At 48.9% G+C, this 15,536-nt stretch overlaps 1 protein-coding gene across 5 annotated transcripts in view; it reads left to right on the top strand.

Moving 5' to 3' along the window:
- The window catches only part of NRP2 (neuropilin 2), an 88,613-nt gene that overhangs the window by 58,077 nt on the left and 15,000 nt on the right, over positions 1–15,536 (top strand). For 4 of the 5 annotated variants that reach the window (XM_033064385.2, XM_033064382.2, XM_033064383.2 and 1 more), the window contains exons 13-15: positions 5,020–5,282; positions 7,360–7,456; positions 9,849–9,869. In XM_033064385.2, the coding sequence (XP_032920276.1) occupies positions 5,020–5,282; positions 7,360–7,456; positions 9,849–9,869 (381 nt within the window). Of the gene's footprint in view, positions 1–5,019; positions 5,283–7,359; positions 7,457–9,848; positions 9,891–15,536 lie in introns of all 5 variants that reach the window. The other variant, XM_033064386.1, reaches the window with a different exon arrangement.

The raw sequence follows: 15,536 nt of genomic DNA, 5'->3' as shown, positions 1-15,536 counted from the left end.
ACAGCGTGGCAGAGCTGGGACACCCCAGCACCTTGGTCACAAGAGGTTTGCTGAGCGTCAGCTGGTCTGTGTGAGTTCCCTGGCTGCAGGCTAGGGCCAGGCTCTGGCTCCATGTGCCCATACTGTCTTTGATGAGAGAAGGAGGTATGGCTATGGTCTGTTCCAGCAAAGGTCCTGCTTGCTTAGGCTGGGCTGGGCTGGAGGCAGAGGAGAAGAAACTGCTTGCCTCAGTCACTTTTTGGACCCAAACACCAATGACATTCCCACTTAAAAAGCAGGCTGGAATGTTTTCTGCAAAGCAAGACACCATTTCTCAAACCTCAGTGTTTGTGACGCCCTTTGCAGCAGGGAGTCACAGAGCAGGGCTGGGAAAAGGAGAAAGGAGTGCATGCAGGAGCAAGCAGCAGCCAGTGCAGTGCAGTGCAGTGCAGCTCCAGCCTGCTCACACCTGCAGCTGTGCAGGCACAGAGCCTGGGCTGCTGGGGCTGTGCACACCTTCCATGTAGGGGCAGGCAGGGTGCCTGCCACACTGCCAAAGGACAAGTTTTGGTGGCTGGCAGTTCACTTAGCATGAATGTCGAGCTCTAATTGGCATTTGATTTGTCAGGGACACTGTGCCCTCCCTGCACTCCTTGGGGGAGGTGGTAGGACTCACCGTGCTGTTGAGGATGTGAGGCTTAATTGAGAGGATGTAATGGCAGGTCCATTAGAAAGGCTCTGGAGAGCAGGCTGGGAGTCTGGTTCTGGGTAAGTGTGGGATTTTATGCCTTTTGACGGGCTGATTTAGAGACTGAAATGGCAAGGACTTGGCAGGCTAATTAACACATAATCAAAATTGAGGGGATTTTCCAGTAGATGCAGTGATCTAGTTAATATAAATATTAGCTTTATGGTGGATTGACTTCCCATCCTAGATGAAAGTCTGTCATGAAATTATAGTGGCAGCCTTTTGAGGTGAATTTGCATGATTTGCCAAAAAAATTAAAAAATATGATAACTATCCAATTTCAATCTGCATATTCATGCAGCTGCCATTCCCTTGCTACCAAACTACCCTGCAGTCATGAGGGCATCTGAGCTGATCTGCTTCCCAGGAATGGTAAGAGCTGATGCAGCCTCCACCTCACATGCCCCAGAAGAAAGCAGGATCATGCCTCACTGTGATGTCCCCCTGGCCATGACACAGTGTGGTTGGGATGGCATTTGGGGCTGTGCAAGCAGCAGACAGTGCCCACAGCAGTGTGGTCACCTATGGGATTTAACAGACAAGAGGTGGCTGCCACTGGGCTGCAGTGCTGCCAGCTAAAGCACGCTGTGCAGCAAAGGGAGTGCAGCGACCTTTGGAGGGACATAAGTGAAAGCAATTCACATGGTTTCTCCATAGGAGTAGTAGCTGTAACTCAACACTATCCAGTGAGGGGGAAATGCAGAAGGAATCTGAAATCTCAGTAATTGCTTGTGTACATGCTGCCCAACACGTTTTTCTGGAACACCTCCAGATGTGCTGCTGAGGGAAGGTGCTTTCCTTTTGACTGGGTGAGATGTGCAGGACCCAAGCACAGGCAGGCTGACCTTGCAGAGGGGGCAACTGCTGTGGCTTGTGCTTGCAGTCTGACCCAAACTGTGGGGCTTCATCCCCCACTGCCCCTAATGTCCTCTCAGATGGCTTCCCAGCAGGAGGGGACAGGTGTGCCAAGAGAAAACCGCGTTGCCCAGATGGTTGGTTTGCAGAGCCCAGCTGGTGATTTATCCAGGACTCACTGCCATGCACACACGAGGGCTCTGCCATCATCTGGCTGGGGTGGTTCCACGTTTACATTACTGGCTCCCTTACATCCAGATGATCCCATAAATCTTCCATGAGATTTATGCCGTAGCATTGGTTGCAAAACAGCAGTAAAATGCCTGAGTGGGTTTGTCCTGCCTTTTTTGAGCCGGTGCTTTGAACTACCAGTGCCAGTTCTGTGGGGGATGTAGCTATCGTGTTAGGAATAGAGACTGCAAAGAAAAGTTCTGGGAAAGAGATTAAAATGCATTTCTGATCCTGGAAGAATTGATCAGCTCATCGTTGCAAAGCTCCCTTCAAGTGTTTTAACAGGGGAAATCAGCCTTTCAGATGCTTTCTGTGCCAAAGGCTTCCATTTACTGTATCAATCAGAGTGACTACTGGAACCACCAGGCTTCCACGTGCTGTTCCAACAATTAGCTCCACAGTGCCCTTATTCAATCAGTCTCAGCAAATTTGTAGGGCTTTTCCAAAGGTTCAACTAGCCATTAGAGTGATCCAGCCATTTATTTCATCTTCAAATGACATAGAAAGTCATGCCTGTCTGCACTTGGCTTTCCACCCCAGAAACTGGCACTGGTACCAGAAGCAAGAGCACATGGTGCCCAAACCCACTGCTGCTTGCAGGGAGGAACTGGAATCACCACCCAGAGACTAAGCCTCCTTGCAGCCCTTGGGACTGACAGGAGGTCCTGGAGATCTCTGTGGGCCACAGCAAGGACTGGTCAGAGAGCACAGGAGATGGAGGGCTCCCAAGTTTCTGAAAGATCCTGTGTTACTGAGTGGAGCATTAATTTTGGCTGCAGTTTAGGAGTTTCTTTGATTTCACAGTTTGATCGGAATGGGAACAAACAGAAGGTCAGTGTCAATCCTGGTGGGAGGGATGTAACTCAGAGGCACACAGGCTCTTCTGCTGAAGTGGCAAGGCAACCACACTGCATATCACTGGTTCCCTGGGTGTGGGTAATGGGAGGTGTCCAGCGGCACAATTAGAATAGTCCCCTCTGGTCAGCTGTGGGCTATGGGTACATCCAAGGATGGCTCAATGCCCTGCACGCAGTCAGGCTGCTTAGATACCGGCACTAACTGTTGGTCCTAAATTTTGCGGATCTGGATTTGATCATTCTTGAGCCTGACTAGTGCTTTATTAAAGATTTCCCTGTGAGACCATTTCAGCTGTGAGATAAGTGTATGACTGCAGTCTGATTTGCTCCCTTGTTTGTTGTTGCTGTTCTTTTCTTGTTGCTGCTTTTTTATTTGAAGAGGCTTGTAGTGAATTACAAAAAGAGGATTTTAATTCAGGAGACCTTGATGACTTATTATGCCTTATCACTCCTTAGGCATGGAGTACAGCTTGTTCTTTTTTTTTTAATTCCTCCACTTGTTTATCTCCCACATCTCCTCCTCCACTACTACCACTCTGAGGTAAATCACAAGAACACTCCTCCATTAGAAAACGGCATGGTACTTTTTCAAGTGATTCACTCAAGCAGGAGTGGGCAAACACACTTTCATCTTTTTTTTCTGCTACTGTTTGTTGGCATAAAGTGCCAAGTGGCCCAGGGACATTTCATAGGTGCTGGAAAATTTTGCTAAAATATTGCTGTTTCTTTATGTGGCCAGTCGGGAACAGATTTGTCCTTCATACAGGAAAATCAGTGAAAGTTCATAGGAGTGGATATGCTTTTGAAGTACTTTGATCACACATGCTAGGAGTAGAATGATGGCAAATATTCTTGTTATCTTGTCCTAAATTTATTTTAGAAGGCTGCGTAGCTCACAGTGGTTGGTTTCTGCTCTCTGGCACTGACAATCTTGCAGCAGGGCCAGTGCCACTGATAGATCTCCTTTGGGCTGCAATGTCACCTGACTGCGGAGCAGTAGTGAGGTCAGCTGCTGTTTTCTGGGTTGGACCTGTCTTTCCATGGATTCCAAGTTCAGGTCTCTCTGGTTTAAGTGTTGGAGAGTGTTCTGAGTGCATTTTGCAAACATTCTGAGTACAGACGCTGCTCTGGCCATTGAAGCCACAGGGGGAGCAGGGCAGGCAGGGGCAAGCTGCTGCTCAGAGCAGGCTAAGATGTGGAGGAAGGAAGTAACAAACCCTTCAGTGTAGTTCTGGGGCAGAGATAATCCTCTAGCACATGCTGGCATGAAGCACCAGCGGCACTTGCCCACTGTGTAGCAAGAGCAAGCGTGCTCTGTGCATCCCTCTGTTGAGCAAAATGCAAAATTCAGAAATACTGGTAGCTGGCATGTCTGGGTCACCTTGCTCTCTGCAGCTGGAGTGACCCAAAGGACTCTGTCCTGGCATTGGTCATGATGGAGGGACAGTTAAAGATCACGACAGCTACACACTTGGCTTTCAGTCTGTGCTGAGGGATTTCAGACATCCAAGCTGCAAATGGGAAACACCTTGAGGAGGCTTTTCATCAGAGAGGGCTGGAAACCACTGATTCCAGATAACGTCAGGTGTGCCTGGGGATTTGTATCCATGGGCTTTTGCTGCTATTGGTATTCAGATCAAATATCTCCAGTTCCAGCTTCAGCCTTGAACTTCTCGTGGGATATCAAGTATATCAAATCTCTCCTCCCTGAGGACTGACAAAAAATGTGGCACAATCTAAATGTAATATTAGAGCAAATGAAACCTCTGTTGTATGTATTTCAGCTACCTTCAAGTTTGCAACCACCCAGTTGTCACCTATGCATGCTTCACATATTGGGTCCATGTCCCTCCTCTGTGTTGTGCTTTAGAGGCTGTATTGCTGCATTACAGAAAAACTGAGAGCCAGAGTTTCATTTTGTTGTGTGTATCCTCAAAACAGGACGAGTTTTCAGTGCTGACATTTAGAAAAACCCACCTCAGGCTGGTTCATTGCGGAAGCTCCCAATAGAATAAACACACATACCCCCTGCCAATGCAATTATCGTGGCATCACTTCCTCTGACAATAACTTGCTCCAGCTTTTTAACTTCTTCTAATTATGTCAGTCTTTTGCTTAACCACTTTCTGCTGTTGGTCTCCTACCCAGGGAGAGGGTGGTGGCTGGTGAGGGAAGTGTGCCCTGCCTGGGCTGCACAGGGTGCAGCAGTGGCACAGCTGGATGAGCACACAAAGGGTGCCCGTGTGAGATCCCATTTTACAGACACTGCAAAGCCACTTGGCAGGAGGTGAGACACTTGTTGCCAGTGGCTGTAGAAAATAATAGAATGGTATTTTCCTCTCTGAACAGATGTCAGGAGTTACCTGCAACTGCAAAGCAGCGGGAGGAGGGAAGGCCAGCGAGCTCGGCTCATCAGCCCCACCATCTATTTGCCCCAGAGTGCTGTCTGCATGGTTTTCCAGTACCAGGCGTGGGGCAGCAATGGGGTGATGCTGCGGGTCTGGCGGGAAGCCAGCCAGGAGCACAAGGCACTGTGGGTCATCACGGAGGACCAAGGGGAGGAGTGGAGGGAAGGCCGCATCATTTTGCCAAGCTACGACACGGAGTACCGGGTAAGACACTTGCAGAAGGTGTGCTGGACCAGGTAGACTTCTCCAGCATCTTGATTTCAGTGTTTCAGAGCCAGGCCCATTCATCATTGGGGAATGTGGCTGTTTTCATTGTGTTTCTCAAGTTGCCATAGTAACTAAGCTACACTGTTTGTTATTCTGAGAGTGCCTGTCTTCTGCACAGACTTGGGCCTTTGTTCAGCCTGTTGCCTTTCATATTCTTCAGATCTCCCATTTTGCAAATATTATCCCTTTTTATTTTCTTCTTCTTTTTTTGGGTTTTTTTTTCATTTTGTTTTTGCATTTCTTCCCCCTGTAACTGAAGGTCATCAGATAGTCTGACCAGAGGCAGATGTGCAGCTCCAGGGAGCAAACCCAGCAGCCAGGAGAAGTGGGAAGCTCGGAGGGAGCCCAGCCAGTTCTTTAGGGTGGGCAGCAAACAGCCATTCTCCAGCCTCAGCTGCAAGTGTTGACATAGGAGAAGGAAGAGGGAATGCAGGCTTGTTTTGAATCCTCTTCTCTGCTACCTTAGCCTAGATCAGAGGGCTGGGTGCAGGGCTGTGGGATCAAGGCCCTGTCCCATTGTCAGGAGATCAGTGGAAGAGAAGGGATGGGCTGGAGGGAGGAAAGGAACTGTACTGCCTTGCCACAGCCACCTGAGCCCCTCTGCACAGCTGTACCAGCACCCTGTGGAGAGGCTGCTGCTTCCAGGAGTGTCTTTAGAGTGGTTGCCCCTTTTGGGCAGTGTGCTGTTTGCCAGGGAGACAGCACTACTGTTGTCACTTGTTAATGAGCATCAGCACAGCATCCAGCACCCTCCAAGGCAGGAGGAAATATGGACTCCCAGGCTTGAGGCAGCACTTTAGTGACCACCCTGGTGGGGAGAGAGCCTTGCTCCAGCCAGCTCCCATCTCTTACCCTGACCCAGGGAACTTCTGCTGTTAAGCCACTGACCTCCAAACTGCTGCCTCCCACGTGGGTTGACAGCCCAAGCTTGGAACCCACAGCCCAGACGTTCCAGTCAGATGCCCAGCCTTTCAGGGAGGTGTCCTGGCAGGCAGGCATGGATCCCAGGCACCCTAGGTGAAAGGGGGCACCTAATGTAGGGAGAGGAGGTTTGTGAAGTACATAACTCTAAGAAATTATTTGGACCCTTGGAATCCTAGTATCACCAGGATCATCAAGTCCAGTCATTAACCCAGCATCATCAGGTGCAGCACTAAACCATATCCACAAGTGCCACATCCACATGCCCTTTGAACACTTCCAGAGATGGTATTCCATCACTTCCTTTGGCAGCCTATTCCAATGCCTTCAGAGTAGGCAGGCAGATATAAAGCAAAAGCTTTGCACTGGAGCTGTCTGACTAGTTTGTATGGGTTTGCTTTTTAATAAAATACCAGAAAACACAATATGCCTACAGATAAAAATGATGGGCAGTGGCTGACTACTTTGTGTGCTAAACGTGAATATACCAGCATTAGCTGAATAATGGCGTCATTATGTAAATATTGCAAGTGTCTCCACTCAGCAGTTCTTACAGCTAACGACTCTGCTTATTTTTGTAAATATATTTTGCCTGTGATTAAGTAGGAATAAGCTGACCCTTCTCCCCTGACATTTCAATGCTTCTTATGTAATGTTGATGGGAACAGCATTTACAGTTAATGTAGCTGTGCATTTTGTGTCCTTCCCTTCCTTTTTGTGATCATAGCTCAGTGAATACCATGGGCCAAAGCTGCTGCTGCAGTAACTCAGTTATGCTATTTGCACCATTTGTCCAAGAGCTAGGGGAGCTCACTGAGTCTTTATTTGTTATGAGAGGCATTTAACTCAACAAGTTGCAAGCCAAGTGCTGCTAGGCCAGGCAAAGATCTCTCTGTTGAACCTGTCCTTGCAGGACTGCAGTTTTCCCTGGAAAAGGGGTGGCAGAGGCAGGGCAAGGAAGCAGGACTAGTGCCAGGTGATCCACAGCTCTGCAGGGAAAGACAGAAGCAATCTCCCACCCTTTCCTTTGGGAGCAGCAGCCACTCTCTGCTTCCCAGCTTAGCATTGACATTTCTGTCCCAATTTCCCACAGATCGTGTTTGAGGGATTTATCCGCAGAGGCCACGCGGGAGAGCTGGCCCTGGATGACATCCGGCTCGGCACTGACATCCCGCTGGAGAACTGCATGGGTACGTGCTGCATCCCCCCACGGGGGCAGGGAGGGAGGGGCAGCTCGGCCTGGAGAGCCTTGGCTTGGCTCCCCCTCTCCCCTGGCTGAGTTACCAGAAGTTTCTGGATCTCAGCTGGGACTTTCATTGCCCGGGAAAGAAATGAGGGCGACTCAGCCTCTGGGGATGGGGCTCTGCCTGCGTTGGTGTGAGGAGAAGGAAGCACATGTCTCTGCCACGCAAAGCTGAAAGAGCAGCTGAGGGTTACTGAGGACTATTCTATGTGATAAGGGCATACACCAAATTTAAAAGGAAAGTGCTGAACAAAAGAAGCCAGCTGTCAGTCAGTATTAAGCACTTAGAGGGGCCCACGAGTTCAAAAGGAGTCTTCTCTAATAAGAAAAAGAAAAAAAAAAACAGCAGGTTTTACAGCAATGTTAACAGAATAACAAAAGAAATTTTTGCCCTAGAATTCAGTTTCCCAAACCAGGCCAAAAACCAGGTAAAAACAGAGAGGACTTGGGGGGAAAAAAAGGAGCAAAATAAGTGTGCTTGAGCAGTTTGCTGGTGGAGTCATTGCCCTGCACTTTTCCTCTCGCTGGCACACCCGTGCAGTCACACTGATGGCTCTGGCTGTCATCTAGCTTGGGTGTGGACTCAGAAGTATCCCAGTTGAGCTTGGGACCAGCAGTATTTCATTAGTGGGATCTGTGCTGAGAGCTGCCCAGAGCAACGAGGTCCTGCTCTTCTGCATGACCTGGGAGAAGCATGTCCCACGAGGAAGTGTCTGACCCATCCTGAAGCCATTGGAAAAAGCGCAGAAGAGCCTCTCTCCCTTTTGGGCTTTGAAAGGCCCCATTCAGTGAAACTGCTCTCCTCACCCCCCCAGTGCTCTGAACCCAAGCAGGACAACCACTCTTCCAAGGGGTGTTTCTCAGGGGAGGAAGCACCAGACAAATCGTGCTTGGGAAGAGCTGGTTACATTGCTTGGCCCCTATGCAGGCAGGTGAGGGTGAAGATGGTGCAGGAACCAGCACTGATAATAAAGCAGAGGGCTAGGACTGCCCCAGAGAGGCTCTTAAGCACTGTCAGTCCCCGTTTCTTTGATGCTTTGAACTCTGCTGGTCTCCCATCTGCTAAAGGAGCTAATACTTCAGATGTCAAATTCCCGGTATTTAAGGCTTGACAGTGGTGTTTTAATCTCTTGCCTTCTATGGCATTAAAGAGAAGCAAGAGCCATGATTAACACTAATAGTATTTCCTATCTAACTACTTTGGAGCTCAGCAATTCACCTAGCTCCAGTCTTATTGTATCTTGGGCCTCATGAACCTAAAGCTTAATATTTCAAAAACAAAAGAATTAATAAATTACAAAGTTTCAAGCATTTTCACCCCAAAAACCACACTGAACTGCTACACAAAATTATTTTACCCAGTTTAGGAATTTGAATGTGGATCTTAAAACCCGTAAGGATTGTTTGTTTCAGATCATTTCCACCCAAGGGCTCCCACTGCAAACTTTAACATAACTTAGGGGTCATTTCCAATATCACCAAAATAATAATGAAACAGTAGCAATACCATGCTGCTCTTTTTCTTTCAGAGCCATTAGAATAGCTGACTCCAGCACAGGCTACTGTTTTTTTCAAACATAATTCTTGGAAGTAATCTGATTCCTTTTTAGCATGAAAGAATGCTAATAAGTCACAATAATTTTTTCCTTTGACAAATGTGTCATTCGCATTTTGAACCCGAGTGATGATTTCATAGCACTCAGTAGAGCCAGAGTCTGCTTCTGTGACTCACAGGCATAATGCAGAAGTAATCTAAAAATAATCAGAAGTCTATTACTTCTGCAAGAAAGTAATCAGTAGTAAGTACCGATTATTGCTTTTCAGATCCAGTAATTTGTAATAGATTACATCTTCAAAGTATCTTGAAAGAAGGAAAAATATCACTTGCCTTTGTTTCTTGTCACTGTGAGACAGAGAGGAGCAGGGCACCGCTGCCCAGAACTAACAAAATTCCCATGTGAGTAACAGTGGCAGAGTTGAGCCAGAAACCAAAACCACTTCTGGAAATTTAGGGGGTTTCAGGGTTTCATCACTGGGCCAGGTGAGGCTTTTTCATTGGATGACTCAGGCCAGCCACGCTGAATCCAAATGACCCTCAACCTCAGTTTTTCTCTGAAGTTTGTTTGAGTGAAGCTTTTTGTGTCTGTTTGGCCCCAGCTGGGGCGGGTTTCTCGTGGTCCTGGCTGAGGTTGGCTGGCTCCCCGTGCTGTTCCCAGCTCCTGTGGGGCACAGCCACACGCCTGCTCCGCTTGGCCTCTGCAAATCCATGGGGACACGCACTGGAGGCTTGCTGTGTAATGCTCCCCTCTCTAATACAAGCTTTTTTTTTTCCTCTGCAGAGCCCATCACAGCTTTCCCAGGTGAGAACTCCTACTTTCCAGGTAAAACTGCACTTCTCTCGGTGGTTTTGTTCTGCTGGCATGGGCTTTTACATCGAAGGAAAGCAATGTGTGTGCTTGTACAAACAGCAAATGTTCTCAGCGCTGAAACGGCAAGTGTGTACTAAACCTCCCCCACCACAGCAGCAGGAGATGGCATCCTCTGACTTCTGCTAGGTGACAGGGAACAGGCAAGCAGGCAAGTCCCCTGCTTTGGGACTGAATAGCGTTAGGAAACCTGCCACCACGAGAAGCACTTAGCTCCTGAAAAGCAGCTAAGCCTAAAATGGGAAGGCTGAGGAGTAAAGAGTAGTTTTCAACTCACTTAAATGGAGAAAAAAAAAAGAGTAGCCAGTTAAAAGTGAAGTCTGGTGGCAGTAATTCACCTTATTGTGAGGGAAGGTGGTTCTCTAGTTCGTAGATACTCCAGCAGTGTCGGTGTTCAGTGCTGGCAAAGGAGGGTGGGGCCAGTCTGCTTGGAGGGGAAGGGAGTTGGGAGATTGTAAGTGAGAAAGCAAAGTGCCATGAGAAACTCTGAAGGTGACAGTGAATAAAAGGAAAACAAGGTGAAAATGGTGTATTTAACAGCTTAATGCTAGCCTGGAGAATAGAAACCAACATTTCTCTGATCAAACCTGCAGGGTAGGAGAAAAGGTGAGGAATTCCAAAAAAATGCCTCTCTTTTCTGAGTGGATGCTGTTTGTCTTGCTCTGGGGTGGGAGAAACTATCGACTTTTGCAGACATCAATTTAGTCTGAGGGGTTTACCTGTTTTTTAAATATGGATTTTGTTTTCTTGCCTACCTCTTCAGAAATGTGTCTGGCGGTTGTGTTCTGATAAAGAACTATCTTGGAGATCCCCTAAATTTTGAGAGTTGTTTTGTCAATTCAATCAACATGCCCTTTGCTTTCTCTGGGACATGATGTGTGTACTCTTTCCATCCCCTGCTGTGCTGGTGGGCTGTAGATATGGCTGGACTCTGCCCTAGAAGCAGCTGCATTTCTGTGTGGGCAGAGCTGTCTCTCCTGGGTGCTGCATTGGGAGCTGTGGCAGTGAAGGCAAAGGAGGTGCTGAGAATGAAGTCAAATGCACAACTCTGCCCCTGGGAATTCAGGCTGTGGAGTGTAACCAACGTGAGGGACAAGTGCAGGGTCTAACACCATGTTCTACAGTCACACCCGTACTGCAACAACCAGGAATTTAGTTCTGCTTGTTTGTAGGCTGCTTATTTATCTGATATTCAGGCTTGTGTGTTACTGAAAAGCTGCTGCAGTATTCTCAGGTGACAGTTAAAGTTTCACAACCATTCATGACTTCACCATTGCTTCTACATTCTCCTAGGCCTGGTCTGGTATCTATTTTGTAAACACCATCCTTGTCTTTTGGGCCTTGTTACAGTTTGAACCTCTTTCTGGGTCCTCACATTCTGTTCTAAAGTCTATCCTAAAGTCCTGCTAATTCATAGATTTTGTCTTCCCCTTCCCCTCAGCCCTGCTGCCTGAGTGCCTCCACTTCCCCATTGTATTCCCCAGGGCACACTGGCTGGGGGAGAAACAGTGAGGTCCTTGAGCACCACAGGCAGGTGCTGTTACAGGCACACCTCCCCTTCCCACTGGAACTTGTCAGCTTCCCAATGGCTCCTGCCCATTCCTGGATCCCTCAAGGACATCCTAGCATCCGTCTTAACAGGGGAGCAATTGCAATTGCAGCAAAAGGTTGAAAAGGTTTCCCTGACAGGAAGGAATAGATGGCACAGAGAGATGGAGTGACCTGGGAAAGAGCAAATAGAGGGAAAAGATGAAGTGAAGACTAGAGGCAATTACATGATAACAATTAAAATGGGGGAGAGACAGACATACCCAACAGAAGAAGAGGGTAAAATGAGGGAAAGAAGTCCCTAGCTGAAGAAAAAAATGTAGCTGGAGAGGAAAAACTATGCACAAATTACTGAGATGTTCTACAGCCCCCACTCCTGCAATTACATGATGAGCTGAAAAACTCAGACGCCATTAAAAATAATAGCAAATCCTTCCTCTCCTGGCTTGGGAGCAAAGCTGAAAATATGCACCTTACAGGCTTCAGGATCACAAAGCAAATAATAAGAAGAGAATTTGTGTAGGTGGAATATGTTTCACCTAGTGGGTCGGAAGCTTACAGGACCAGGAAAGTGTGCTTCAACTGTACTGCATTTGAGCATTGATGTATTCCACCCTTAAAGAAAGGATACAAGTGTCTGGAAGCAAGGAATTAGATAAATACCAGGCTAAAAATAAGAGATACTTTCCAAAGAATGCATGGAGAAAAACAATGGAGAAAAACCATGGGGAGAATTTGCCTTTGGGACTCTCTCCCTGTGGGTATCCTGAAATCAAAATAGAGATATCTCCCTGGAGCAATGACAGGTAGCTAGTTATGCAGTTGAGACTGACACTGGTTTTGTGGCATTCAGATTAGATGAGTGTAAAACTTGCTTTCATCTGTGTCATCTATGAAAAGTCCAGCTGTGTTGCTTGTCCACAGCAGTTAATGTCAGTGATTTCAGGAAGGAATATGAGCTGTGACACGGCAGTGGCAGAGCAAGGCAGGCAGCCTTCTAGGCAGCTTTCTAGAAAGGATTTTATCCTTTTTTTTCCCCAGATGACTATTGCTTTTCCTTCTTTGGGTTTTGATTCTCCTAAACTAGTCCCTATGGAGTGTTCCCTATTGAAAAGAGAATGGGGCAGTACCTGGCCAGGTTGGAGGTGTGAGCACCAGCAGCACAGCCATATATCCATCCTGTAGGGATTAAATCAGGTTTCCACTGACTGGTGTTCCAAGCTGTGCCATAAACACAGCAGCCACAAGCTTGACAGCAACAGCAGGAGGCAGTTCTTTATTAAGACGAGAGCACTAGTGAATAAATGAGGAAGGGCAAGTGTGTGTGTGGCAGAAGGCAAAGGGGAGTGGAAAAATTATTAAGTTAAGAAGATGGATTTTTTTTTTCCATCTCCCTGAGCAGTGAACTTTTCCACTGATATAACAGAAAACTTCCAGAGAGCAGCAGAGCCAGTAAAAACAGACCAGATAACATCAGCTCTGTGTGCTGAGTGGATGGGCAGCTATATTTAGTGGCTGGCAGTGTAAGGAAGAACAATCATTAATGTTGGGAATTGGCTTCGTTAGGGCTTAGAGACAACTGGGTGTGATTCCTTAATGACTTCAGTTGCTAAATGAACTCTCCAGACTTCTGCTATCTCCTCAGCAGGACCATGTGGTGCGGAAATGGGGACTGAGGAAGGGCTCTGCACCACCCCTCATGCTTGAAGCCCTGGCTGGGACATCTGGAGTGGGTCAGGGCCAAGCCAAGGCTGTTCTGAAGCTGCAGCCAGCTTGAGTTCCCCCAGGGATCTTTTCCACAAGCAGGATCATCTGCAGTACACCATACTGCTTCCCTCCACTCCCAGGCAGGCAGAGGGTAGAGGTGCATGGGGAAGAGCAGGGGCTGCAGGCTGGGCACTATGGCATATGCTCCTCTCTGGCCAGACACACCCTTTGTACACTCAGCCTTCCCTTGGGCAATGTGCAGCCATCAGGGGGAAGCCTTCCTCCCACTCTCTTGAGACTCAGGAGCTGTTGTCACCCCCGACACCTGCCCCTCTCCCCATCCCAGCTTCCACCAAGGGACCTGGTGCCTATCAGCGGTGTGAGAGGCTGTTTGTCTGTAAATCTCTCGCTGGAACAAGGTGCTATGTAAGCAGAGACTGTCACCAAGTGTAAACACAAGTGGCCTCTACACAGTGAGCACACCCCCACGATATCCCTGGGAGTCAGCCCTGCACCCCGTGCTGTCAGGCTCGGGAGAGGTGTTGCTGATCCATTGGGGATGGTGGTGGGTCACACTGGGGTCTGGGCCAGCTTGGCCAGCTGGATGTGTGCAGGGGGACAGGGGGGTGTTATCAGTGAGGCTCAAGGCAGCTGAACATGCTCAGCCTCACCAGGAGCTGGTGGCAGCCCCCATGGGATGTCCCATGCTGCCACACTCATGCAGACAGGTGAGGGGCAACAGCTGCTTGAGGAGGTGCAGGGATGTGCTGCTTTCATTCCCCTGCACCAGCATGGCCAGTGGAGTTCAGGAAGGAGGTCAGAGAGCTGCCTGCTCCCTACCTTTGCCATCCTCAACATACAGTATCCCCCTTCTGTAGGCACTGTTGGGGGGCAGGAGGGACAGGGCCACCCCCTTTCCTGACAGTGAGGGGCAGCTGGGGTGAGACAGGGTGAGAGCAGCATATCTGGCAGTTAGGCTTCTCCTGAGATGTCTGAATTTCTTGCCTACCATGACAAATATGTGGGTGGTTCCCAGCCTCCTGCTCTGTAAAAACAGGATTTGTCTTGCTTGTGTGGTTTTTTCCTAGCTTTTGAGGGGTTTGTTGTTGTTGTTGTTGTTGTAGCTATTCATCTGGGTGCAGTGTTCATTCTTGGTTTTAGTCCCAGTGCCCAGGTTTTGGGGAATGGGGGCGGGAGAAAAGCCTTGTGAGTGGCAAAGGAACCATCATTTTGCTTCATGTCCTGTGTCACTAGCAGCAAAGCTGTCGCCATCCCAAATTTCCAGCCAGTGACTCTGCTGTTAGGCAGTGTTTGTAGGGGAGGGCAGAGGCTGTGCTGCAAGATGCCCTTGCTGCTAGCAAAGCTGAGTGCATCCCGCACTGTTTTGTATTTTCCCCTTCAAGTCTGCTCAGGAAACCGAGCTGGAGTTTAGTTTTAGCATAGAGCTCAACAATGTGCTGACACCAAATGCAGGAGCCCACAAAGTTCTGCTTGCCAGCACCGAGTCAGGGGACTGCCCCCAGCAGCCAGCCAGGGGCAGGAGGAGAGGGTGAGCACAGGAGTGGGGTCAATGTGTCTCTCAGCAGAGCAAACCCTCCTGAGAGTTTCCCTGGGGACTCCAGCCCCCTCGAAGTAACCAGTAAATAAACGTGGTGCAAAAATACATCCATCCCTAGTTATTTAGAGCTCGCCCCCAGAGTGTTGCTGGGGAGGTGAGAGCAGCGAGCACAGGAGCAGCGCAGAGCGGTTCTGCCGTGGGCACGCACAGAGCCCGGGTGCGGCAGCGTAGGTGTGCACGGGCTCTGTGAGCCCGCCCGAGCAGTGCGGGTATGTGGGGCTGTCCTGGTGAGCAGTGCGGGTATGTGGGGCTGTCCTGGTGAGCAGTGCAGGTGTGCAGGGCTGTCCCTTAGCAGTGCAGGTATGTTGGGCTGTCCCTTTAGCAGCGCAGGTGTGCGGAGCTTTCCCGGTGAGCAGCACAGGTTTGTGGGGCTGTCCCGGTGTGACCCAGTCAGCACAGCAGCCCACCGGCCGTGCCCTGCAACACGACAGCTGCAAGGGTAGGAAGGGCTCACCATCGCTGGGCTGAGTCTGAGCACTGCCTGCCCATTAGTTCAGGGGAGGCAGGTGCTTTTCCAGCCCTCCCGAGGGGTGTTGTTTTATCAGCATGAATTCAGTCGTGGCTTGATGAAGCTGCAGAGAACACGAGTTTCTTGTCTGAATATTGGGTTGACTTTTGCAGCCCATGCTCTGTAAATAATTATAACCATCCCTTCTCACTTCAAGTTGTGAGAAAATCTGTGTAGGTCTGTGAATGAGGCACCTAGTGAGACTAGACCTGCGTGCAGA

Source organism: Catharus ustulatus, chromosome 7 (assembly GCF_009819885.2).
Source record: "Catharus ustulatus isolate bCatUst1 chromosome 7, bCatUst1.pri.v2, whole genome shotgun sequence".
In the NCBI taxonomy this organism is placed as follows: domain Eukaryota; kingdom Metazoa; phylum Chordata; class Aves; order Passeriformes; family Turdidae; genus Catharus; species Catharus ustulatus.
This window is presented reverse-complemented; position numbering and strand designations above follow the sequence as displayed.